Raw genomic sequence first — 27,138 nt, forward strand, 5'->3', positions numbered from 1 at the left:
TAGGGAATGCAAGCTATTAGTTATTCTATCTACAGAAGAAAAGGCTCCTCTTAGCTCTGAAGTGACCTCACAATCCAGATGATTCCAGATGACTGGATCACTTCCTCTCACGTATGCCAGGCTGATTATAGCATTAAAAATGAAGGTGGGTACTGTCTGTGGTATATTCAGCTTTGCTACAAAATATTTAAAAAGGATGATTACTTCTAGGATTAATCAAACATTTAAAGCACCCTACCCAGTATAGCTTCCAACACACACAGAGTTCAGTAAATATGAATCCTCCTTTTGTCAACTTTCTATAATTCTATCTGTAATCCTCTTCTGGCTCTTATCACTTTATAATAATTCATTCCACAAATACATTTATGTTTATAAAAGAGAGAATATACTGAACTCTTTCTGTTCTAGCTGTTGTCTTAGGTCTTGAGGATACAGAGATGACCTAGTCATGGAGGTTACAGTCTTGTGTGGTACCTCCTTTTTTATACCATGGTCTGCAGAGAAAATGGTGATATTTTCATGGTGCCAGTCAGTAATATAGAGGGGATCTGAGATATCTTTATATTGGGCTTGGTGAAACAACTGCATTTTCTTTATACCATATACTCATAATTATTTCCTGTTAGTATCAAAAGGCAAAATAATTAACAAGTAAAAATGGCTAAAATTAACAAATTCAACCAAATTTTCCATGGAAACACCCAGTACCTAATAACACTACAAAAAAACCCAACCCCTCCCAAAACTGCCACTCTTTCTAGTTTCAAATGTGAAACTATAAGCCTACATAAGTCTAAATATTAATATGTGGGATATCCATGGGATATCATCAGTGACCACAGAAATTTGCAGACTTTAATTGGGATGATTTGCAGAAAGGTTAGGGAGAGAGACCCTAGAGAACATGCTGCAGTGATGAGTGCTGGGCATAAAATCTTCTATGTCAAAACAATGATTACTAAAAATTATAACACAAAACCAGTGATTGCTGAACTAAGAAATCTGTAAGAGGCATTGTCATACATGTAATGGTCAAATATCACTTCAGCTTCTGTAAACTTAATGACTGAAAAGTGACTTTGGGTTTATAATGAGACAACATTTCCAGTAATTGCTATTTTATGATCCATAGGGAATCCATTCCTGGTACACCAGCTGGGATGTTCTGCTCTAGTGAAAGCAGCAGTCAAGTGAATGAGAATTCTAATATAGTATGTTGTTATGGAGAGATGACCAAGTAGCAATGAGGTGATGAGTGGGGAATACCTAACTGGAACCAGAGCTAGGTTGCAGGACTCTTAACCTGAGGCAGCTGTCTTTGAATAAAGTCTTAAAGGGTAAGTAGTAGAGTCATGACATTATCATGTGCGAGGTGCTATGCTAAGTACTTCACAGATATTGTCTCAGTTAATTTTATCAAGTTTTACATTTATTTTCTGATTCCCCAAATAAAATGTAAGCTCTGTAAGACCAAAGATTTGTCTATCTTGTTCTCAGTATTCCTAGCACATAAAGCATGCCAGAGCACAGGTGTTTAATAATTATTCATGAATTAATGAATTCACCAATGATTAAACATTAGTTTATAAATTACATAAATTTAGAAATTTATATTTAGACAAAAAGTAGGAAAAATTTCCCTTCATCAGTGCCTACTTAAAAGCATCTTTAAAAGTATAATTAAAGTGAATGTATGTATTTTAAAATCCTTGTATTTTAGTGAATTTATCCTATGGAAGTAACTGGATACATGAGATGAATGATCAAAAATTATTCCTGCTTCTTGAATACTATGGAAAAAAAAATTGGCAAATACCTGATGTCCAGAAATACAGCATTAGTAAAATAGTAATTAAGAGCCTGGGACCTGGAGTAAGAAGTCTTGGGTTCTGATGCAGATACTTTTTACACATTGCTTGGTAACCTGAAGCAAATTATTTCATTTTTCTTAGCATCAATCTTCATCTATAAAATGGGAATAATAGTACCTATCCTTTTGGGATATGGTGAAAACTACACAGAGCACTTACCACAGTGCTTAGCACATACTAAATAATAAATGATAACTATCATTATGATTTTGACTATTATAAAGTAATATAAAAAAAGCGTTAATAAAGGAAGAGTGACGTCATCAAGGTGGTGACATAGGTAGTTCCTGATGCTGTCCCCCCTCATAAGAACTAACAATTATTCATGGACTAGATGCAACTGAGAGAATGATATAATATGAGGGTGAGGCTGAAGCATCCCCCTGCATCACAGAGACCAAGACAGACTACATCATAAGGGTAAGCAGAGTGGCTACATGCTGGCTGCATTGCCCCTCCCTCAGGCCCAGGCAGCACAATATGGAGAGGTCTCCCCTGAGACTACCATTTCTCCATGGGAAAAGACAGCCTGGGTTGGACATCCAACTCCCCCAGTGTTGTGGGTCACTTCTTGAGAGCCCCCGCATGTCTTTATCCCATGGGGACTAATCACTAGGAATCTGATTGTGATGGAGACGTGGGGAAGGGCTTGTAACAACTGGCAGTTAGATCTTGGCAGACTGAATTCATACTTGCAGTGCCCAAAGTAGTAAGCCCAACCAGCAGCTTTGCTCACCTATAGATCCAAGTCGGTGGTATAGTCTGACTGTGGAATTTGGTGGGATGCAGGTCTGCCTGACTCAGGTCCTCAAACAGAAAGATTTGCCAGCCCTCAAGCTGGGACTGCATCCACTCAGGCAGGGAAGCTAAGCCACACTTTGGCACACTGCTGAGTGAAGATCACAGTGCTGCTTGACCAGAAAGCCTGAGTAGAACACCTGAAAAGCTGGGTAGCCCAGCAATACTAGAATAGAGTCCAGCAGTCAGAGTTGATAGTCTGCAAAGCCAATGGCCTATTTGGCCAGGGAACTTGGGGCACTGGTTGGCTTGAGTCAAGACTACAGTCAAAAAGCTTTACTGGCATTAGAGCAGTTTCTTACATTGCTCCTGGGCCAGGAAACTCATTTGAAGTTTGCCCATTGCTGAATACAGCTTTCTGGCTGCTCAACCAAAGAACTTAACCAGAGCATATGGGAAGCTGCAGAGCATCCCGAGAGCCCTACATACAGTGCCACTTGGGGAGAGCCACAGGCTATGCTTTCTGTCCATCAACAGAGCATGTGGCCCTGTCAGCCAGAGAATTCAGTACACAATCTTGCCTGATTTGTGTGCCCAGACAATGAACTACACAGGCACTGGGGCCTATCCTGTCATCCCACCAGGGCAGAGAAGCTAATTCATAGCCCCATCTATTGCTGAGTATATATCCAGTCCCCAAGAGTCTAATAAAAACCTTATGAGAGAATCTGGGCAACCATGAAGTCCTTCCTAAAGACTTATTAGGCAGGGAACCAAGCCAAAATTTCTATCCAACTATATTCAACTAGTGACACCTCCCCACTCTTGACCTCAGAGAGTGAGGTCTTGGGCAGTAGCTACCTGGGCAGTAGCCTTGGCCAAAAAACAAACCCTGACAGCAAGCCACCCCTGTCCAAGGACATCACCACCAGACACATCCAGAAACCCAAAGTGCACTGACTGTTGAACACTGTTTATGCCAAAGTGAATCTGTAAAGTCTGGAAGAGGAGACTACTTACTCAAATACAGACACCAACCAAAGGAAACAAGGATCTGAAAATCTGACACCACCAAAGAAAAGAAAGCTCCAATAAACTAACCCTAAAGAAATAGAGATCTGTGAACTCTATGATCAAAGAATTCAGAATAATCCTCTTTAAAAAGTTTACACAACTACAAGAACATACAGACAACTAAACAAAATTAGGAAAACAATGCATGAACAAAACAAGAAGTTCAACAAAGAAATAAAAACCATGAAAAAAATACCCCAAAACAGAAATACCAGAGCTGAAGAATACAATGACTGTATAGAAGAATTCAATAGGGACTTGACCATACAGAAGAAAGCCAGTGATCTAAAAGACAAGTCATTTAAAATTATACAGTCAAAAGAGCAAAAAGAATGAAAAAGCCTATGAGACATATGGGACACAATCAAAACAAGTAGTATCTGCATTATGGTAATTCCACAACAAGAGAAAGAGAAAAGGACAGAGTATATTTAAAGCAATAATGGCTAAAACTGACTTTTTTGAACAAATAAAAGCTGAGCGAGTTCTTCACCACTAGACCTGCCTTACAAAAAGTGCTAACAGGAGCTCTTTAAGTATAAATAAAAGAAAATTAACATTGTAAAAACATAAGAAGTTAGTGTAAAACTCACTGGTAATGGTAAATATATAATCAAAGTTAGATTGTATAACATGATAACAGTGGTGCGTAATCCACATACAACTGTAGTTTAAAAGTTAAAAGACAAAAGGGATAAAAATAACCATAACTATAATAATCTGCTATAAATTACAGGATATAAAATACAGGTAAACTGTAACATAACCTAAAATGTGAGGGAAAGGATAAAAGTGTAAAGTTTAGGAATTTAATTGAAGTTATCAATTTAAAATAAGGTATTATAATTTGAAGATATTTTCTATAAGCCTCATGGTAACCATCAGGGAAAAACCTATAGTATTTACACAAAATAAGAGAAGTTAAAGCATACTGATACCAAAAGACATCAAAACACAAAAAAGATACCAGGATATGAAACAATGAAAAACGGACCTACAAAACAGCCAGAAAATAATCAACAAAATGGTGATAAGTCATTACCTATCAATAACTGCTTTAAATGTAAATGGATTAAATTATCCAATCAACAGACAGAATGGCTGAATGGATGAGTAAGATCTAATGATATATTACCTGAAAGAGACTCACCTTAGTCTTAAAGGCACACATAGACTGACAGTAAAAAGATGGAAAAAAGATTCCAAGCAAATTGTATTCAGAAGAAAGCAGGGGTAGCTATACTTATATCAAACAAAATAGATTTTAAAAGGGTAAAAAGAGACCAAAAAAAAGGTCATTACATAAATGATGAAGTCAATATCAATCCGAGAAGATGACATAGTAATTGCGTTTGCACTCAACTTCAGAGAGCCAAGTAACAGAGCCAGAAGAAGAAATAAACAGCAATACAATAACAGTTGGGGACTTCATACCCAACTCTCAACAACACATTAATCATCCAGGCAGTGAATAATAGCAAATTTGAACAACACTATAGACCAAATGGATATAATAGACACATACACAACACTGAATCTGGCAACAGCAGAATAAACATTCTTCTCAAGTGCACATGGAATATTTTCAAGGATAGACTGTATGATAGGCCACAAAATAAATCTAACAAATGCAAGAAGACTGAAATCATACCAACTATATTCTCTGACCACAATGGCGTGAAAATCAGTAGTGATAAGGAAAACTGGAAAACTCACGAATACATGGAAATTAAACATGATTCTCCTTAACAACCAATGGGTCAAAGAAGAAATTAAAGGGGAAATAATGTGTCTTGAGACAAGCAAAAATGGAAACACACAAGAAACCAAAATTAATGGGATGTAGCAAAAGCAACCCAAAGATGGAAATTCACAGCAATTCACACACTAAAAAACAAGAAGGCCTCAAATAAACAATTTAAGTTTACACTTAAGGAACCAGAAAAAGAATGATAAGCTGAGCCCACAGGTAGAAGAGAGAAGGATCAGAGCAGAAATGAACAAAACCAAGAACAGGAAAATAATAGAAAAGATGAACAAAACTAAGAATTTGTTCTTTGAAAGGACAGACATTGACATTGACATTTGTCCATTGACAAATCTTTGGCTAGATTAACCAAGGAAAAATGAGGACTCAAATCAATGAAATTATAAATGATAAAGGAGACATTACAACAGATACCACGGAAATACAAAAGATCACAAAAGGCTACTATGAACTATATGCCAACAAACTGGACAACCTAGAAGAAATGGAAAAATTCTTAGACACATACAACATAACAAGACTGAATCAGGAAAAAAAACCCCAAATCTGAACAGTCAATTACTACTAAGGGGACTGAATCCATAATAAAAAATCTCCCAAAAAAGAACAGTCCAGGACCAGATGGCTTCATAAGTGAATTTTACCAAACATTTAAAGAATTAATGCTAATCCTCTTCAAACTTTTCCAAAACACAGAAGAGAGGGAACACTTCCAAATTCATTTTACAAACCAGCCAAAGACACTATCAGACAACTACAGACCACTATTTCTGATGAACATAAATGAAAAACTTCTAAATACAATACTAGCAATTTGAATTCAACAGTGCATTAAAAATATTCACCATGATCAAGTGAAATTTATCTCTGGGACGCAAGATGGTTCAACATACAAAAATCAAGGTAATACATTACAAGGTAATAATAGAATGAAGAAACAAATAATATTACCATCTCAATAAATGCAGAAAAAAACATTTGATAAAATTTAACATCTGTTCATGATAAAAGCTATTAAATTAGGTATAGAAGGAATTTACCTCAATACAATAATACAGTATATGATAAATCCACAGCTAATATCATATTCAATGGCTAAAGCTTGAAAGCTTTTTTTCTAAGTTCACAAACAATACAAGAGTGCTCACTCTCACTACTCCTATTCATTATAGTACAAAAGGCCCTAGCCAGAGCAATCAGGCAAGAAAAATAAAGGGCATCAGGATAGGAAAGAATTAAAATAGTCTCTATTTGCAGGTGACATGATTTTATATATAAAAAATTCTAAAGACTCCACCAAAAAACTGTTAGATCTAATCAGTGAATTCAGTAAAGTTGCAGGATACAAAATTAACAAAGATCAGTACTGTTTCTGTACATTAATAATGAACTACCTAAAAAAGAAAATGCTACCATTCAAAAAGCATCAAAAAACAGGATAAAACTTAGTGAATTTAAACAAGAAGGTGAAAGATTTCTACACTTAAATCTACAAGACATTGATAATGGAAGTAGATACAAATAAATGGAAAGGTAGATAGAGGTAGAAAGGCAGAGATGCATTACAAACAAGCAGTAACCAAATAAAACAGGATTTGCTAGTGTTAAAAGATGTATATTGTAGTTTCTCTGTGGTCACAAAGAGACAGGGGTTTACCCTCCTTTCTTAAACAACCAGAACAACCGAGGACATACGAAACTGTTTTCAAACATCAGCTTAACAGCACTGCAGGATGGTGATTCATGTGAGAAGGGAAACACAATAGATGAACTCAATGACTGCCTACTTTGCTGCCCAGAGGGTTTCGAAGCCAGTGGAAATGGCAGCCTGAACAATCTGGGAGCTAATGTAGGGCTGGGAAAATGAGCTGTTCCCATCAGCCTAAGAGAAAATCCCTTTGAGGACCCTCAGGAGGTTATCAGTAGTGGGAATAAATAAGCCCTGTTAACATAACTATTATAGATATACTGTTTATTGAAAGGCAGATTGTCATTTCATTCAAAAGATGGAGTGTTTTAGTTTTCTAGTAAATAGGCTTGAAAATCATGTATTGCAGCTTTTTTTATTTCCAAACTATTTTAGCTATTCTTAAACTAAGAACACACTGTAACTTAACTAAAAGTGATCTTAATCTTTATCTTGCAAACATTAGAACAGACTTCCTTTTATTGCTTTTCCCCAAAATTTTACCTTAGGTCTGTGAAGTTCTGTTAACTTATTGCTTATACAACAAAGTTTATGTACATCTTAAACACTGAAAAGAATGCACATGTTGAACCACAGCCTTTCAATTACTGAAACAAGATTTTTTAAATTGACAGTTATGTAACTGTGGAGTATTTTTATATTAATCTTTTCATAATGCAATGTTTTTCCTGTATGGTTTAATAAATTCTTGAATAATAAAATGTGGTGGATACACTTCAAAGAATGGAATGCACAGTTGTCTGGTGTTTTACACTTTCTAGAATCAAAGGGATCTTAGAGTAATAAAAACGGTGAGTTTCCAGAAAGATCTATCTCCTATAATATTGTTACTGGGGATCCAGCATCACTGTAATGACTACTTCAGTTATTTCTTAACAGTATCAAGTACTTAATACAAAAATGACCTTAACCATCCAATTTTTCCTCCTAAAACAATCAAAAGAACCAAATGCCCCTCTCCCTATTTCCCCACTGCCCAGAAAAATCTCAAAATCAAATACAAATATATAAGAAACTTATTTACCCATTGAAGAGTTTCACCTGGGCAAAGCAGACTAACTATAAACAAGTTATTACTTTTTTGATGTGATACTTTCAGGTTATTTCCATTTATACATTTAAGTTAACAAAAATTAATACAAAAATAAGAATATGATTGAAATGGCTAAGAAACAGCTTTTTAGTACAATATTTTTGTTACTTCTTACCTCTTTCTGTAAGATTTCTTCTCGAACTTGAGAAACTACCAGAGACTCCTGTTTACCCTGCAGTTCGTTAACTTGATTTTGGAAATGTTTTAGAAGTACCTATGAAATTATGTTAGAAGTACTGAGTTAATAGAACTCTTCTCAAACATTATTTGAAAAATATCAGAAAACCAACTAATGACGTGTTTTTGTAGCAAAAAAAAAAAAATCCTAATATTTTTAAATTACCAAATTCTAACAAAAATAAAATGTCACAGGAATCAAGTTCATTGAATAAATTAAGCTGACTGAATACATTCATTATTTTCTTTCAATATTTAATGGAAAGTATCACATGTATGACAAATAATGGCTGTGTAACTACTTGGCTTCTTTATCTCTAATACTTTTCTTCTGAAGGCCTGAAAAATACCTTTTAAAATAAACCTCTGTAAAGTCTAAGCATTTTGAAGATAGCCAATACTGTCTTTATCACTTTGTGATTAAGTAGAATAATAGCACAAGCCTATTAATAAGCATGAAATAAATACCACGCTTATATTTTTTTGGCAACCTGAAATAGATACTTTCATCAAGGATCTTAAAACTTAGGAAAATATGCATCTATTACCTCTAATACTTTTACTGTTTTTACCATCAGGCTATGCTGACTTCCATTTAACTTATAATTTACAATATTACATTTAGAACTCTGGGAAAGTAACACTTAGGGCAGGCACTATGGCATAATGACACTACTTTTCCCACCTCTCCCAACTACATAATATATAATAACTTGATATAATGTTTATACTGCCCACTGACACCCTACTCCTATGGGGAAAAAAGCCAGATAAGTTATCTGCAACTGCTGTACAAAGATTGGGTGGCTCAGTCGGCTAAGCGTCCGACTTGGGCTCAGGTCATGTCGCTGTTCATGGGTTCTGTGCTGACAGCTCAGAGCCTGGAGCCTGCTTCGGATTCTGTGTCTCTCCCTCTTTCTGCCCCTCCCCCACTCATGCTCGCTCCCTCTCTCTCTCTCTCAAAAATAAATAAATGTTAAAAAAAAAATAAAAAGCACTTTCTCATTGAAATATTAAAAGAGTCAAAATTCTTTGTTTGAATTTAAATTACAGACCTCATTTCACACTAAAATACCCCAAATGCTTCAACATGCATCTTCTTACAAGGACATCTCACAAAACCACAACAGCATTTTCTTTAATGTTTATTTATTTTGAGAGAGAAAGAGTGTGTGTGTGTGTGTGTGTGTGCGCACGCACATCCATGAGTAGGAGAGGCAGAGAGAAAAGGAGAGAATGAATCCCACACTCAGTGCAGAACTCAATTTGGGGCTCGATCCCATGAGATCATGACCTGAGCCCAAATCAAGAGTTGGATGCTTAACTGGCTAAGCCACCCAACAACATTTTTATGCCTAAAAAATTTACAATAATCTCATAATATCTAACACCCAGTCCATACTTAAACTTCTTAGTTGAGCAATTTGTTTTTAATCAAGATACTATTAAATGATTATTAAAGGGAGAAATAATGGTAAGATAACTGTTTCTTGAAGTCTTTCTCCCTCAGCTTGTTTTTAAAAATTAAAACCTAGAGAAAAGAACACAGTGGACCCATATTCTTTAATTTGATTTACCAACTGCTAACATTTTTGCCATATTTGCCTTATTTTTCTTTCTTTTCCTGGGATACACCATTTGAAAGTAAGTTGCAGATACAAATTCTATTTTAATGCTGTTTTTTTTCAACTTGCTACCATCACAGTAGATAATCATAGATATTCCTTGAAGATATACAAACTAACCAAAAAGGAAGATACACTTTTTTAAAGAAATGTGGATAAGCTTTCAGCATATTCTGTCATAATTCTAAGAAGACTGTTTCATAATGGCTACAAGCTGTGTGCATATCTCTGTTCATTATTTTATCCCTAGTGCTTCATTGTCTATAGACCCCGAATCATTATTTGTTTAATGAATGAAAGATAAATGGGCAAGAGAATGACTAGGATAATTACTTGTCAGCTGGGACTTGGGTAGAGGGAAATGATTCAACATTCAAGTTCAAGTACTCAGTTCTCAACCACAAAATGTGATTGACCATACTTCTACCATTTGTTACAAATGACTTAGGAGAAGAACTATTTGAGAAATACAGGGACAAAACTGTGAAACCACTTATTTAGAGAGAATAGTTTTAAAGTAGAATAGTTAAATGGTAACGGCATCCTCTCCTACTAAAAAAAATCAAGTCAATATTTTCTCATTTCTACTAAAAAGTGAAGTTAAATGTTCTGTTAACAGTCCTGAAAAAAATAATTTTAAAGCCAAGGAAAGATTGTTAAAGTTGTCTACCTCTTGAGTTGCTATCTTACGATTTAGTTCAGCTACTTTGGAAGAAGAATTTTCTACTGCATTTTGGCAAAGGAGTTTCTCTACTTCCCTCTGATGAGATGCTTTGAGAGATGCAATGTGTGCTGCAGTATCTTCCTTGACCCTGTAGAGCAAACCAAACAAAATCACACATAAAAACAGCTCTTCAATTCAGAGTTAGCATAAAAATAGTGCAGGAAGCTTGGAAATTAAAGAGGCATAGGGAAAGAACACCATGACTTACTGCACTTTGTCAGATGCTTTATACATTATTGCTTGTGAGTTCTTACAACCACACCATGAGCTCACTATTATTTACTGAATTTTATAAGGGCAGAGTTCAGTTTTGGAAAGAGTGATGTCTCTGGAGTTCAGATTAGGAAGTTGCAGAGCTGGGGTTCAAGCCCAGCACAGTGTTAGACCTCAAAATCTGGGCCTTCCACTGGCTCCCTAGCCTGGGGCTGTACTTTCTGAGAGAATGGAAGGTTCTAAATGTTCTGTCTGGATTTAAAGCAAGGGCCTAATATTTTATCTTCTTTTGTTTACTTTTTTATTAAAAAAAAAATTTTTTTTACATTTATTTATTTTTGAGAGACAGAGAGCACAAGTGGGGGAGGGGCAGAGAGAGAAGGAGACAGAATCTGAAGCAGGCTCCAGGCTCTGAGCTGTCAGCACAGAGCCTGATGTGGGACTTGAATTCACGGACTGCGAGATCATGACCTGAGCCAAAGTCAGAAGCTCAACCGACAGAGCCACCCAGGCGCCACTATTATTATTTTTAAATGTTTGTTTATTTATTTTTAATGTTTACTTATTTTTGAGACAATGTGAGAGACAGAGTGCAAGCAGCGGAGGGGCAGACAGAGGGAGGCACAGAATCTGAAGCGGGCTCCAGGCTCTGAGCTGTCAGCCCAGAGCCGGACGCGGGGCTTGAACTCACGAACCGTGAGATCACGACCTGAGCTGAAACTGGACACTTAACTGACTGAGCTACCCAGGCGCCCCAATGTTTATTTATTTTTGAGAGGGAGGGAGGGACGGGGGGGGGGGAGGGGGGGAGAGGGAGAGAGAGAGAGAGAGAGAGAGAGAGAGAGAGAGAGAGAGAGAATGAATCTGAAGCAGGCTCCAGGCTCTGAGCTATCCTGAGGCTTGAACTCACAAACTGTGCAAGCATGACCTGACCTGAAGTCAGCCACTTAACTGACTGAGCCACCCAGGCACCACAAACATTTTATCTTTAAGATAAACTCAGATTTTTTGCCCAGATTCTTAATCTGGGTAGTCACAGTTCCTTTTAGAATTTCCAATTTCTTTTTCTCTAGGCAATGTTCACCAGTCTGTGCTCCACACATATGACTCCAGGGCTAGCTGCCATGTCAGGTAACCAAAATAATATTTACAGTAATTCTTTAGGACCCAGTGTAATTTGCACCTGATTAGTCTGGATTATTAAATGTGAGAGACTACTGATTTGTGTGATAAAATTTATGCATTAAAAGGCAGTTTAATTAATAAATGGTATGTTTAATAAATGGTAAAGTTCTGATAAAGACAATACATTTCTTACAGATAAACATTTTCTTTCTTATTGGAAAAGTTATTTAAAAAATGATAGGATTTAAAAAAATTTTTTTTTAATTTTACATTTATTGATTTTTGAGAGACAGAGTGAGACAGAGCGTGAGTGGGGGAGGGGGAGAGAGATAGAACAAGGCACAGAATCTGAAGCAGGCTCCAGGCTCTGAGCAAGTGTTCAGCACAGAGCCCAATGTGGGGCTCGAACCCACAAACTGTGAGATCATGACCTGAGCTGAAGTCAAATGCTCAACTGACTGAGCTACCCACGCACCCCAAAAAATGATAGGATTTTATTCAAAGCAGATATTTAGTGACTCACTGTTGCTATAAACAAATTTATCAGTTGCTCATTTGACTATATGAACATTTATTCATGGAAACAGTATGGAAAAGCATAAAAATCTAAAGCACTTATGACACAACTGAACTAAAGTAAAAAAAAAAACAAATAAACAAACAAAATACCCCACTGGCCTAAATCTGGGATTAGGAAAGGTTATATTCTTTACTTATCAGGCCCAGAGCTGCCTGAAAAACAGATTAAGCAATACTAAAAAATTATAAATTATATATAGGAAAATTTATAGGATAAATTTCAATTTTTTCTAGGAAAGAATGCAATTCTTTCCTAATAGCTTTATTTTTATTATCACATTGAGAACTAAAAACACAAGGTTTCAATATGGAAGCATTCAGACACAGCTGCCCATCATTCAATAAGCATTTGTCCGGTGCTTGCTATGCTCACTCTGCTCCTTTACCATGTTGCAAAGAAGTATAATCTTACATCAGTTCTCAAGGAGTTACCAGGCACTGTCTGATTAGTGCTTTCTTGATATTCAATACTGGCACACGGTATATAAGTTATGGAGGAGTTGGAAGTGAGAGCAGGAAATTTCCTGAGAGGCTCTAGGAGATATTTTGTGGAAGAGGTAGCACTTGAAACATGAATGAGCAAAATGTAGTAAAGACCTTCAGCAACTAAGGCCCACACAGAAGTCTTGTAATGGTGATGGCACTTGAGAAGCCACATGGAGTAAGTTAGTCGTGATACTTCAGGAAGCTGGGATTCAGTGGAGGGCAGAGTAACTCAAATACAGGGATATTTAAGAATATTAATGGTTTTTAAGCAAAATGATTAGGGGAGACAGAAACAAAAATCAGGGAGATTAGGGTGGGATGCTGTAGTAAAGCAAGTAAGGCTGCACTACAGTAAGGTAGAAAGTGAAAGGAGACCTATTTATAAGGAAGCACCCCCATAAACTGTGAGCCCAAGAAATAAAGGAGGTAAAAGCTGGACTTGACAACTGAAAAAATATGGTGCTAGATGGAGATGGGGAAGCTGTGAGGGGAGCTAGTTTATAGGTAAAAAAAGGAATAAAATTTGAGATACTACTGAGTCTAAGAGGAATAATCCAAAAAACCCCAGTAGATTTAACATCTGAGCTCAGGGAAGAAAACAGCCTTGAAAAGTAAATCGGGTTTGTGGTTCATAGAAGCCATAAGAATACATGAATTTAGCAATGGATAAAGAACAGAGAATAAACAGAAAGTTGAAAATAAACCCTGGTAGAAGTCTGTTTTTTGTGGAAGGAGAAAGAAGAGTCAGGAGTCGGTTAAAGGTACAGGAGAGGCGCACTAGTCACACTCCCTAGTGTGAGTCATGGAGGTTATGGGAGGAAGCCATTTCAAGAAAGAACAATGTCAAGGAGAATGAAAATGGAGAAAACACCACTGGACCAGGAAAGAGCACTACTGAGAGATCACATTTAAAAGAGTGCTGAGGATAAGAGTCCCGGTTAAGAGGAAGTGAGTTGCAAATAAGACGCTACTTGTGGAAAAGTGTTCCTGACAGAAAGATGAGTAGAGACTTGGTTTGATGATGGACAAAAAGATCTGAGCATGTTAGAAGGCTCAGAGGAAAGACAGTAGACAGTACCTGGTGATTCTGAGAAGGAATGAGCACAAAAGTTCTTTAAGGCATGAATGGATGTGATCACTAGATTAACTTTAAGAGTTATTTTGGAAAAGAGGATCTTTCCTCTTAGAATGTCAGCTAGTTTTATAATAGCAGTTTTCTGCAGTCTGCCCATGGCAGTCATAAATGATGACATTCATTTATAAGAAGGCCCAGTGGGTCAGCTTATTAACACCATCTGGAAAACTGCAGAAAGACAAGATCGGTCAGCCCAAGCACATGGTTTGGGCTGACAGAGATTCAGGTTTATCAGGATTTGGCCTTCAACAGGTAGAGGATCCTACTCTGAAAGAGATCTATGCTTAGCAATGCAGTACAACTTCATAAAATTTGGTGATGAATTCAGCTGAGGGTAAAATTGATAATCTAGAGGAAATCTATCTTATAATTTTGGCATTTTTATCTTTTTATATCCCCATATATTTACAAATTCACATTTTACCTTTTCATGGAATTTTCAAATTGGGTCACTGCTGCTTCAGATTTCATCTTCAGCTCATTCCTCTCCACAATTAATCTCTCCAGTTCATTTTTCAATTTGCAGTTTTCTTGTAAAACCTCTGAAACATGGGAATCAGTAAAAGTGTGTGGTTGGTAACGCTTGCCATCCAGGGTTCCAGGGAATGCGTTAGCACTTCCTTTACCTGAATGCAAACCATCTTTCTTCCCCCTTTTTGTAGTCACTTCCTCTCTACCCTTAGAGTTCTGATTAGACAGCATCATCCTTCTCTCCTTCTGGAGCCTCTCCACAGTTTTTGAAAGGTCTTGTATTTCTCTCCCCTTCGCAGCCAGCTCCTCGTTGAGTCGCACCAGTTTAGCTTTAGCATGAGCCTGTTCTACCTGGAATTCTATAGACTGGAAATCGTTACCATCTTTATTGTTTTTCTTGAGTTCCAATTCAGCATTCTGATGTTTAAGAATGTCTATTTCAGCTTCAAGGTTTCTTACAGTGATTTGATGGGCTTCCTTGATGTCGTCGAGCTCCTTCTCTAGTGCTTCAACCCTGGAGGAGCTGTCAGGCTGGTTCTGGGGTGCTTCCTTCAATTTGCAGGCAAGTAGCTGCTCCTGCTCCTCTAGTCTCTGTTCATACTGGATCTGCAGAAAGGAATCCATGTAACGTCAAACCACTGCTAAGCATGTCACTTGTTCCCAAAGCCCAGCATTCTACTAGGTCCTACCTATTCCTTCATTCAGGCATTCATTACATGTTCTGATGCTTCTAGCTCTGTTCCCTGAGTCAGTCCAATGGGCTGAAGTCCTAATCTTTAAAGAGCATAACGTTATATGTTCTCAATATGTTGTATAATTTCATAATTAGCGTGTTGCTTTATAAACATTATATAACACATTCCTCTACACCCCAAAATTTATTTTAAGTATCACAATCAAACCTATTATTGTGTACCTTTCACTATGCAAACTGACAAACTATACTCTGAGGATAAACAGGGAAAGATATTGGGGGTGCTGAAATCTTTAAGAGATAGCCCATTTTCAACTTGCTAGTATCAATTTAGGAATCTCATAGGGAGTAAGTCAGCTTGGATTTGTCACACTGCAGCTTTATTATTATAAACAAAATAGCCTAAGTAGGTTACTCTGCAGAGGGGGCACAACAGTGTTCATTCATTCAATGAATATTTATTGAGCTACCGCTGTGTGCCAGGCACTGTACCAGATTCTAGAGATAAAGAAGTCCAGCTCATGCCTTCAAACAGTTTATAGCCTGGTCAGGAGAGCGATGGAAAATTTCAGTGTCCTATGATAACTGTGATAATGGGCCTATGAATATGGTGCAAAGAGGACGAGGCTCCCCCTGTGTGCCTGAGAGAAGGGGGAAGAGTGAATAGAGGGAGCACATTTAGGTTTGGGCTTGAGAGAGGAATGTAAATTTGGGGATAAGTGGAAGCAGGGACATTACGGAAGTAGGAAGAACACCTGCAAAGGCAATCTAATGCTTGGTGTGTATTGGGAGCCAGAATGAAAGGAAGAAGTGATAAAGAGTGAGCAGAGACAGGAATGGGATGGGCTAAGGAAGCACAAAAAGAGAAAAATCAGGGTGAAGAGATTTAGATATATAAAAATCAGGTAGAGGGTTGGAATTCTAGCCTCTATGTGGTCACTGGAATGTTAATAGTAGCTGTAATTACTATAATCATTTATTGAATGTTTGCTATACTCCACATAAGGCAGTAGGGCTGTTTACATATATTTTGCCACTCAATCCTCCCAATATCCTATGAATTAAGGACTAACTAATTAAAATATTTTAACATCTACTCTGTGTCTTGAATGATGGAACACAATGGTGAGTAAAAGCAGAACAGTTCCAGCCATCACGAAGTCCAGAAGCTAGATGGGGAGAGAGATCACTCATGATCCAATCGAAACAGCTGTGAACATGGTAGACAAAATGGAGAAGTGCATGGAAAGTGCCTATAAGATAATTTGTCTACCAGGGAGTCCACAAAGGTTTCACTGGGGTAGCAATGCTTGGATTAAGAGCTAAAGGGCAGGAACATCTATCTCAACTGAAAGAAGTGGGCAGAGCATACCAGTCAGAGGTAAGTGTACAAACTTCTGTGGCTGCAGGAAACATGGCAAGTAGGAGAAACACATATGACTGGATGAGAAAGCAGAGTGTGAGAACACACTGGACAGCAAGAGGGGTGTGGCTATACATGGATTTATAAGCCATTTATTTAACCTAAGAGGAACAGGAAGTTATTGAGGGATATAAATAAAGGTAGGGGTGTGTGTGTGTGTGTGTGTGTGTGTATGTGTATAAGACACAGATATGAAAATATAATTTTGGCTTTAGCAGCAAGAGCTGATTAGAGGATGGAGTGATGTGGGTATATGTAAACTAGTCAGGAGATTACAATAGTTATCCAGGTCATTGTTTCTTAATGATGGCAGCCAAGTAACACGGTGATGAAAAGGAACAGAGGAATTGAAAAAAATTCAGGAGAAAAAGTGGCATACTTGGCAATAAGTCAGTTGTAGATAACAACTCCTCTTACATATGAGGAGACAGAGGCTCAGAGGGTAAAGTAACTAGCGCAAAGTCCGGTCTGGGGACTGGAGGTTGGTCTGACCCTAGAAAGCCTGTGTGTTTTCTATCATGCCACAGTCTCCTATGGATAGGAGGCAGTCTGCTAAAGGTGGTGTGGGGGTCACATGAACCTGATGGAAGGAGGTCTGTGGTGAGTGTTTAGGGGAATGGAAGAAACTGATCAGTCACAGCAAGAGGATTGCCAAGTAGCACCGAGCAAATTCCCAGGATCAGACGCCTAGACACCCGTGACAGCTCTCCTCTCTCAACTATGCCACCTCCTCACAAACACAGATCTGTGTGAGAGGAGGAGCAGAGGAAGAGATGGGTGAGCTGGAGCAGAAGGTAAGGGAGGTAAGTATGGTTGAAAAGAGGGTAGTTAAAAGAGAAGTACGCCTTGGAATTTAGGACAGGAGAACAAAGAAAACCAGGTAGGGGGCTGAGAGATTTGAAAGAGTATGAAATAAAGTAAAGCCAACTTCCTTGACATGACCTTAAGTTACCTAGCAGGCCAATGTACTTCCAGGTTTTCAACCTTTTACTGTTTCTGGAATCTAATATTCTATCATCTGTTGCTTCTCTCAAGATAGAAATCTGTGGCCTGTGGATTTGAGGCCTCTGTCACTCACCAGCAATAGCACCTCAGGCAAGAAGTTAAATTGTGAACATCCGTTCCCTCATCTGTGAAGCAGAGTAGCAATATCTGTTTCTCACTGGTGATTGGAAGGATGATGCAGGATGAACTAAAATGTTCGTGAAAGCATCTAGCAAGAATTACTGCAGAAACTGTGTGCTAAACAAATTTTTTAAAGTAAATTAAATATCACATCTTCTTTCATACTTGGTCATCCTACTACTTGTATTTTCTGATTCATTCCTCACAAAGGATTAAAAAACTCAGAAAGTAAGACATTTTCAACCAACATTGCCCTGCTCCCTGCTCTACTCCAAAGATATTCTTCTGTCTCATTTCCTCCCCCTTGTCTAGGGAAATTTCAAGAAAGTATTTTCTTTTTTTTTTTTTTTTAATGTTTATTTGAGAGAGAGAGCACATGCACAAACAGGGATAGGAGAGGGGGGGGGGGGGGGAGGGGAGGGAGAGAGAGAGGGAGAGAATCCCAAGCAGGCTCCACACCACAGTGCAAGATCCCAACATGGGGCTTGATCTCATGAACCTTGAGATCATGACTTGAGCCAAAATCAAGAGAGGGCTGCTTAACCTACTGAACCACCCAGGCATCCCTCAAAAAAGTATTTTCACCCATGGTAACTAAAAAAACATTTTATGCTGAATATACACCAGACATGTTTTACTTTGCCTTTTCATAACTTAATTACCACTAATTCTAGCATCACTGAGAGGAACACTGTGCTTGATTTTCTATGCATGAAATAAAAAGAAAAGTAGATAAAGAAGAGCAAAAAAGATAGGATGGGTCTAGATTTCTTTTGCATCTACTGACATGCATGGTAAAGGTTTTACAGGGAAGGATGTTTAAAATTATTTGTTAAAATGAGACCTAAGAAGTGCCCAGCTCCCACAATACTGAAACCTTGAGATCTGAGCCCCATGTCCATGGCTAGATGGCACCCACCTTCATCTTCTGGAACTGTTGTTCCATGGTACGAAGGCTTTTCTTTGCTTCTTCATCTTTGCCCTCCAAATCAGCCTCTAGTTTTTTTATCCTTTTCTCCATAAAGTCCACTGTATTTCTATCCACTGTATCACCAGCTGCTGATGCAGCCAGTATTAAAGCAGGTAAAGAATTGGGATATCTTCTCTTTAGAATTCCTTCCATTTCCTTAACCTATTAAAATATTTTTGCATATATGTAAGATCACAAATATATTAAAATTAAGCAGTTTCATGTATAAATTTAGATTATGCTCTATCAGTCATGTCTAGATTTCAAAGAGATGTTTATATCATATCACAAGACTGAATCATATGCACAGAAACACAGATTAATTTCAAATTTTACATCCCTAGATTATCTGATTTTAAAACCCTGTAGTTTAATGTCTAATTTAGTACTGGTTACTGGTTAATTTACAGAAATCCTCTTACATTTATCCGAAACAGATCTTGGGACTTTCTACTGTACTAGTAATACCCAATATTTCTGAAGAGAAAGCTTTTTCCCTTCCCTTTTTCCCACAGACTCCCTTTGATGATTGTATTTATACTATCTATTGATTGAAAAATGACATCTGCATATGAATGTACAGAATTTGTACAATAAACACACAGCTTCCTAAGCACCTGCCCCTATGTGCAACAATCTCTACCCTACCCCAACCTTCCTACAAATGTCCCCCTCCAACTGAAGTTTTTTTTTTGTTTTTAAATGTTTATTTTTTTTTATTTTTTAAACTTTACATCCGAATTAGTTAGCATATAGTGCAACAATGATTTCAGGAGTAGATTCCTTAGTGCCCCTTACCCATTTAGCCCATCCCCCCTCCCACAACCCCTCCAGTAACCCTCAGTTTGTTCTCCATATTTATGAGTCTCTTTTATTTTGTCCCCCTCCCTGTTTTTATATTATTTTTGTTTCCCTTCCCTTATGTTCATCTGCTTTGTCTCTTAAAGTCCTCATATGAGTGAAGTCATACGATTTTTGTCTTTCCCTAATTTCACTTAGCATAATACCCTCCAGTTCCATCCACATCGTTGCAAATGGCAAGATTTCATTCTTTTTGATTGCCAAGTAATACTTCATTGTATCTATATATACCACATCTTCTTTATCCATTCATCCATTGATGGACATTTGGGCTCTTTCCATACTTTGGTTATTGTTGATAGTGCTGCTATAAACATGGGGGTGCATGTGTCCCTTCGAAACAGCACACCTGTATCCCGTGGATAAATGCCTAGTAGTGTAATTGCTGGGTTGTAGGGTAGTTCTATTTTTAGTTTTTTGAGGAACCTCCATACTGTTTTCCAGAGTGGATGTACCAGCTTGCATTCCCACCAGCAGAGTAAAAGGGTTCTCCTTTCTCTGCATCCTCGCCAACATCTGTTGTTGCCTGAGTTGTTAATGTTGGCCATTCTGACAGGTGTGGGGTGTTATCTCACTGTGATTTTGATTTGTATTTCCCTGATGATGAGTGATGTTGAGCATTTTTTCATGTGTCAGTTGGCCATCTGGAAGTCTTCTTTGGAGAAGTGTCAATTCATGTCTTTTGCCCATTTCTTCACTGGATTATTTGTTTTTTGGGTGTTGAGTTTGGTAAGTTCTTTACAGATTGTGGATACTACCCCTTTATCTGCTATGTCATTTGCAAATATCTTCTCCCATTCTGTTGGTTGCCTTTTAGTTTTGCTGATTGTTAACTTCGCTGTGCAGAAGCTTTTTATTTTGATGAGGTCCCAATAGTTCATTTTTGCTTTTGTTTCCCTTGCCTCTGGAGATATGTTGAGTAAGGAGTTGCTGTGGCCAAGATCAAAGAGGTTTTTGTCTGCTTTCTCCTTGAGGATTTTGATGGCTTCCTGTCTTACATTGAGGTCTTTCATCCATTTTGAATTTATTTTTGTGTATGGTGTAAGAAAGTGGTCCAGGTTCATTCTTCTGCATGTCGCTGTCCAGTTTTCCCAGCACCACTTGCTGAAGAGACTGTCTTTATTCCATTGGATAGTCTCTCCTGCTTTGTCAAAGATTAGTTGGCCATACGTTTGTGGGTCTGTTTCTGGGTTCTCTATTCTGTTCCATTGATCTGAGTGTCTGTTCTTGTGCCAGTACCATACTGTCTTGATGATTACAGCTTTGTAGTATAGCTTGAAGTCTGGGATTATGATGCCTCCTGCTTTGGTTTTCTTTTTCAAGATCGCTTTGGCTATTCAGGGTCTTTTCTGGTTCCATACAAATTTTAGAATTGTTTGTTCTAGCTCTGTGAAGAATGCTGGTGTTACTTTGATAGGGATTGCACTGAATATGTAGATTGCTTTGGGTAGTATTGACATTTTAGCAATATTTGTTCTTCCTATCCAAGAGCCTGGAATCTTTTTCCAATTTTTGTGTCTTCTTCAATTTCTCTCATAAGCTTTCTATAGTTTTCAGTGTGTAGATTTTTCACCTCTTTGGTTAGATTTATTCCTAGGAATTTTACAGTTTTTTGTGCAACTGTAAATGGGATGGATTCCTTGATTTCTCTTTCTGTCGCTTCATTGTTGGTGTATAGGAATGCAACCAATTTCTGTGCATTGATTTTATATCCTGCAACTTTGCTGAATTCATGAATCAATTCTAGCAGTCTTTTGATGGAATCTTTTGGGTTTTCCATATAGAGTATCATGTCATCTGCAAAGAGTGAAAGTTTGACCTCCTCCTGGCCGATCTGGATGCCTTTTATTTATTTGTGTTGTCTGATTGCAGAGGCTAAGACTTCCAATACTATGTTGAATAACAGTGGTGAGAGCGGACATCCCTGTCTTGCTCCTGACCTTAGGGGGAAAGCTCTCAATTTTTCCCCACTGAGGATGATATTAGCATTGGGTCATTCATATATGGCTTTTATGATCTCGAAGTATGCTCCTTTTATCCCTACCTTCTTGGGGGTTTTTATCAAGAAAGGATGCTGTATTTTGTCAAATGCTTTCTCTGCATCAACTGAGAGGATCATATGGTTCTTGTCCTTTCTTTTATTGATGTGATGAATCACATTAATTGTTTTGCAGATATTGAACCAGCCCTGCATCCCAGGTATAAATCCCACTTGGTCGTGATGAATAATTTTTTAAATGTATTTTTGGATCCGGTTGGCTAATATCTTGTTGAGGATTTTTGCATCCATGTTCATCAGGGAAACTGGTCTATAGTTCTCCTTTCTAGTGTGGTCTCTGTCTGGTTTTGGAATCAAGGTAATGCTGGCTTCATAAAAAGAGTTTGGAAGTTTTCCTTCCATTTCTATTTTTTGGAACAGTTTCAAGAGAATAGGTGTTAACTCTTCCTTACATGTTTGCTAGAATTCGCCCGGAAAGCCCTCTGGCCATGGACTCTTGTTTTTTGGCAGATTTTTGATTACTAATTCAATTTCCTTCCTGGTTATGGGTCTGTTCAGATTTTCTATTTCTTCCTGTTTCAGTTTTGGTAGTGTATATGTTTCTAGGAATTTGTCCATTTCTTCCAGATTACCCATTTTGTTGGCATATAATTGCTCATAATATTCTCTTATTATTGCTTTTATTTCTGTTGTGTTGGTATTGTTTATTTTTTGAGAGAGAGACAGAGAGATAGAGAGACAGAGCATGAGCAGGGGAGGGCAGAGAGAGAGAGAGAGAGACATAGAATCTGAAGCAGGCTCCAGGCTCTGAGCTGTCAGCACAGAGCCCGACACGGGGCTCAAACTCACCAACTCTGAGATCATGACCTGAGCCAAAGTCAGACGTCTAACCGACTGAGGCACCAAGGCGCTCCAAGTTTAATCTATTTTTAAAATTACAGTTACTTCTTTCAATTAGAAAGCAAGGAGGGTTAGATGATATTTAATGAAGTCTTCACAAAACACTACTTTTCATTTAGTCTAATAAGCAATAACATATTTTATGGTCTTTTTGTGAGAAAGAACTGTACCAGGGTCTACAGAAATTAGAGCTTGATATTATATATGTACATATGTTTATATCTGTTTTTGTTAAATTACAGTTTAGATGTGTTTGAAAAACATATTAAAATAGTAAATTCTTTATTGAATAGTTTTCTACCTCTGAGCATACAATAAAATAAAATAAAACCTGAGAGGCAGTCTAGTGCACTGGTTAGAGCTTGTTTGGAGTTCAGATTGTGCCACCAGCTTTATGACCTGTGTCTACTCCTCAATCTACATTTCTTTTGCCTCACTGGTAAAATGGGAATGACAATACCAATTTCATGGCATTGGCACACTTAAGTGAGGATCAAATGACATTTATCTTGGTAAAGTGCTTAGCAGAACACCCAGTATACAGCGAGGGCTTGATAATGTTGGCTTTTATTATGATCTGGTCTCAAAAACTACACCCCCTAAGGCAAGATGCATTGCTGGTACTTAAAATCCTATATATAACTTGAATATTGTTCATGTTAGGCATTGAATATTGTTCATTTACAACATTTATAGTAAATATTTCCAGTCATGAAGACTGCTTGCACTTTCATATATGCACCATAAATTGAAATATATCCAGATACAAATATCGATAACTTCAATTGTGACATTTTCAAAGTTTTGCTTTCTCTGGTATTAAAAATCTAGTTATTTGAAGTAGATCTAAGCATACAAAGATACATACATACACATACACAAAATGTATATTGAAAAGAGAAGAGCTAGATTTTTAAAAAATGAATGTTTTTAAGAGACTTTTAAATATAGAGAAAAAAAATGAGGGTTGTTGGAGAGGTTATGGGTGGGTGGATGGGCTAAATGGGCAACAGTTAAGGAAGACAGTTGGGATGAGCACTTGGTGTTATATGTAGGTGATGAATCACTGTATTCTACTCCTGAAATCATTATTGCACTATATGCTAACTTGAATGTAAAAAAAAAAGAATGTTTTAACATATTTATAATTAATGCATTCACTTAAAATTTTAAGAAATATTTCAACATAATTTTGATATCTTGAAGTGCTTATTACATTTTTGGGGAAAATTAGATTTTACTTTAATTTTCTTTAATTTTGCTTTTTAATATTTTTCTTCGGTCATTGATATTCTCATTGGAAATTAAACTATGGAATATTCCATTAAATAAAAGTATGAATTAAAAATTGCACATAATCTGAAATTTTCATTATAACAGGCATCTAATTAATTGGCCCCATTTTTAATTATGAACTATTTAGAAAATGAGATTTTATTTTATATATTTTATTCTATTTAGAAAATGAACTATTTAGAAAATGAGAATTAACCTATTTCAGAATATGGCTCCAAAATGATTCTGAATACACTGTGATATACCTTTACTTTAAAATATATATTAAGGTTTAGGGGCGCCTGGGTGGCTCAGTCGGTTAAGCCTCTGACTTTGCCTCAGGTCATGATCTCACAGTTTGTGAGTTTGAGCCCCTTGTTAGGCTCTGTGCTGACGGCATAGAGCCTGCTTGGGATTCTCTCTTCCTCCCTTTCTGCCCCTCCCCACTCTCTCTTCTTCTCTCTCTCAAAAATAAATAAACATTAAAACAATAAATATATAGTAAGGTTTAAAATCATTAGGATGGAAATGTTCATGGGAACAGAGTAAGATCTGAAATGTACACACAGTAAACTATATAAAATATTATTAATAAACAATATTTTAGAAAGATATAGTCTAAAATGGTAAGCCAATACATTTTTTAACAAAAGCATTTTTTAATTTTTATTTATTTATTTTTTTAATTTTTTAATGTTTATTTATTGTTGAGAGAGTTTCAGATTCTGTGTCTCCCTCTCTCTGACCTTCCCCCATTCATGCTTTGTCTCTCTCTGTCTCAAAAATAAATAAACGCTAAAAAATTATTGTTGAGAGAGAGAGAGACAGAGCATGAGCAGGGGAGGGGCAGAGAGAGAGGGGGACACAGAATCCAAAGCAGGTTCCAGGCTCTGAGCTGTCAGCACAGAGCCCGACACGGGGCTCGAACTCGCAGACCGCGAGATCATGACCTGAGCTGAAGTTGGCTGCTCAACCGACTGAGCGACCCAGGTGCCCCTATTTTTTTATTTTTGAGAGAGAGAGAGTGTGTGAGTGGGGGACGGGCAGAAAGAGAGGGAGACACAGGATCTGAAGCAGGCTCCAGGGTCTGAGCGGTCAGAACAGAGCCTGACATGGGGCTTGAACTCAAACCATGAGATCATGTCCTGAGCCGAAGTTTGTACTTAACCAACTGAGCCACCCAGGCACCCCTTAATGAAAACATTAATAAAAGAGGAAGATAATTTGTATTCAGTGCTATATTTCTAGTCAATATGATTTACCATTTCAAGTCTTAATTTTGCTTTTAAGCATGCTTCATTTGTTTTCACTCTGTTACATTTAGTTCTGCATTCATTTATTAATTCCCAGATATGGCGCTGCACTGGAGATACAGAAGGCAAACAAGATAAGCCAGATCCCTGCTTTAACAGCACTTGTACTCCAATGGAGGAGAGAAACTAATAAAGTAAATCAACAAGTAAATAAAATAACTTTCTAAATTATTTCTCTTAAAGTCATCAAATAGGGAAGTAGTTGCTTTGGTCTTTTCTCTCTCACAATTCTGGATGGCTTCGTCTACATTAGCTAATCTAAATCAAAAGCACTGAAAAATAGGCAAGCAATCCTGTACTATAGTTATTTCAGAATACTTCTAACTCTTTAAAATACCTCTGTCCTATTCCTCTCCTGGCTACTAAGCCAAGTTACCGACCATACCTTTTACTATAAGAACAGGTCCTGTAAAAGGAACAAAAAGCTAATTTTTTAGTTTTCCTTCTCTCAGAAAACTGGGGTAATATTGAGCCCAGTGATGACCTCACAGTTTTGGGTTTGTGATGGAATAGTAACTGTATATTTAAGTGTCATGACTTGACTATAGAATTATGCTCCCTTATGCACAGGGCTGGAAATCCTTCTTTCGTTTTAATAACTGAGTTATGAATACAAATGCTAAATTACAGAGTTTTAAAAACAAAAGGAAAAAGTTAATATTCCACCCCACATATGACTACTTTAATGAAAAAAATCTTTATCCTAATAAGCATTACTACATAATTTTTGAAAAGGTCTCCCAGCTACACTGACCATAAAATGAATACTTCTAAGCTTGACGGTGAGCAAGAACTCAAAATGACGGAGCTTTTTGGAAGGCTAAATGTTCCATTTATTTCCAGGGTGTTTGCAACACTTCTCAAGCACTTCTAACATGTTCCCAATTTAAAAGTCTCCTTTCCTGTACTCCTCTCTCACCAAACTTTTATGAGGAGAAGGAATCCTAATTCTATACCCAGAGTTTTAAAATGCTGCTTCCTTCTTTCTAGATGTCTAATAGAGCTGGAATGAAAATAACCTTTCACCCATAGGTCTACCATCAAATGAGGCACAGCAGCCTAAAAATTCTTCATGTATAAAGCCACAAGTTGTACAAAATGATGTTTACTACTTTTATGGCTGTCACTTTAAATATTATATATAAAGAATATTTAGAGGGCAGTTCTATATTAAAATAAATGAATAAAAGTAAGAATTTTCAGGTTGACTATGTTTTGTAGGAATTACTGAAATAGCAGAAAACAAAAATTCTCTGTATAAAAAATGCCCTAATGAAAATTTACCCTGAACACATACTTGTCGCTCTAGGTCTTGAATTTTTTTGGCATCAGCTGCTTTCTCTTTTAAACGTATCTTCTGCTGAATACATGGATTTCCAGATTCAGCTTTCAGTTTCTCAACCTGTCAATAAGTAAAGAACCTGTTAAGCATATTTAAAACATACCAGAGAAACACCAGGAAAGAAGTATAATGGTAGGTCATTCATTCATTTATTAATTCCCAGATAGGGTGCTGTGCTGGAGACACGGAGGGCAAACAAGATAAGCCAGGTCCCCGCTTTAACAGGGCTTGCACTCTGATGGAGGAGACACATGATAAGCTAATAAAGTAAATCAACAAGTAAATAAAATAACTTCAGAGAGTGACACATGCTATGAAGAAAATAAAACAGGGGCGCCTGGGTGGCTCAGTCGGTTAAGCATCCAACTCTTGATTTCTGCTCAGGTCATAATCTCAGGTTCATGAGACTGAGCCCTGCGATGGGCTCTGTGCTGGTAGTGTGAAGC

General features: G+C 37.3%; 1 protein-coding gene and 1 long non-coding RNA gene across 4 annotated transcripts in view; one reads left to right on the forward strand and one right to left on the reverse strand.

Moving 5' to 3' along the window:
- The window catches only part of CEP162 (centrosomal protein 162), a 100,535-nt gene that overhangs the window by 5,452 nt on the left and 67,945 nt on the right, over positions 1-27,138 (reverse strand). For 2 of the 3 annotated variants that reach the window (XM_049653965.1, XM_049653963.1), the window contains 5 exons: positions 26,648-26,752; positions 18,952-19,164; positions 14,744-15,396; positions 10,728-10,869; positions 8,371-8,469 (listed from right to left, as the gene is read on the reverse strand). In XM_049653965.1, the coding sequence (XP_049509922.1) occupies positions 8,371-8,469; positions 10,728-10,869; positions 14,744-15,396; positions 18,952-19,164; positions 26,648-26,752 (1,212 nt within the window). The remainder of the gene's footprint in view (positions 1-8,370; positions 8,470-10,727; positions 10,870-14,743; positions 15,397-18,951; positions 19,165-26,647; positions 26,753-27,138) is intronic. The other variant, XM_049653964.1, reaches the window with a different exon arrangement.
- On the forward strand, positions 91-25,728 carry LOC125938672 (uncharacterized). Its single transcript, XR_007462766.1, has 3 exons — positions 91-145; positions 12,068-12,125; positions 25,388-25,728. It is a non-coding gene; the product is annotated as an uncharacterized LOC125938672 (long non-coding RNA).

The sequence above is a fragment of the Panthera uncia genome (genome assembly GCF_023721935.1).
Source record: "Panthera uncia isolate 11264 chromosome B2 unlocalized genomic scaffold, Puncia_PCG_1.0 HiC_scaffold_24, whole genome shotgun sequence".
Taxonomy (NCBI): Eukaryota; Metazoa; Chordata; class Mammalia; order Carnivora; family Felidae; genus Panthera; species Panthera uncia.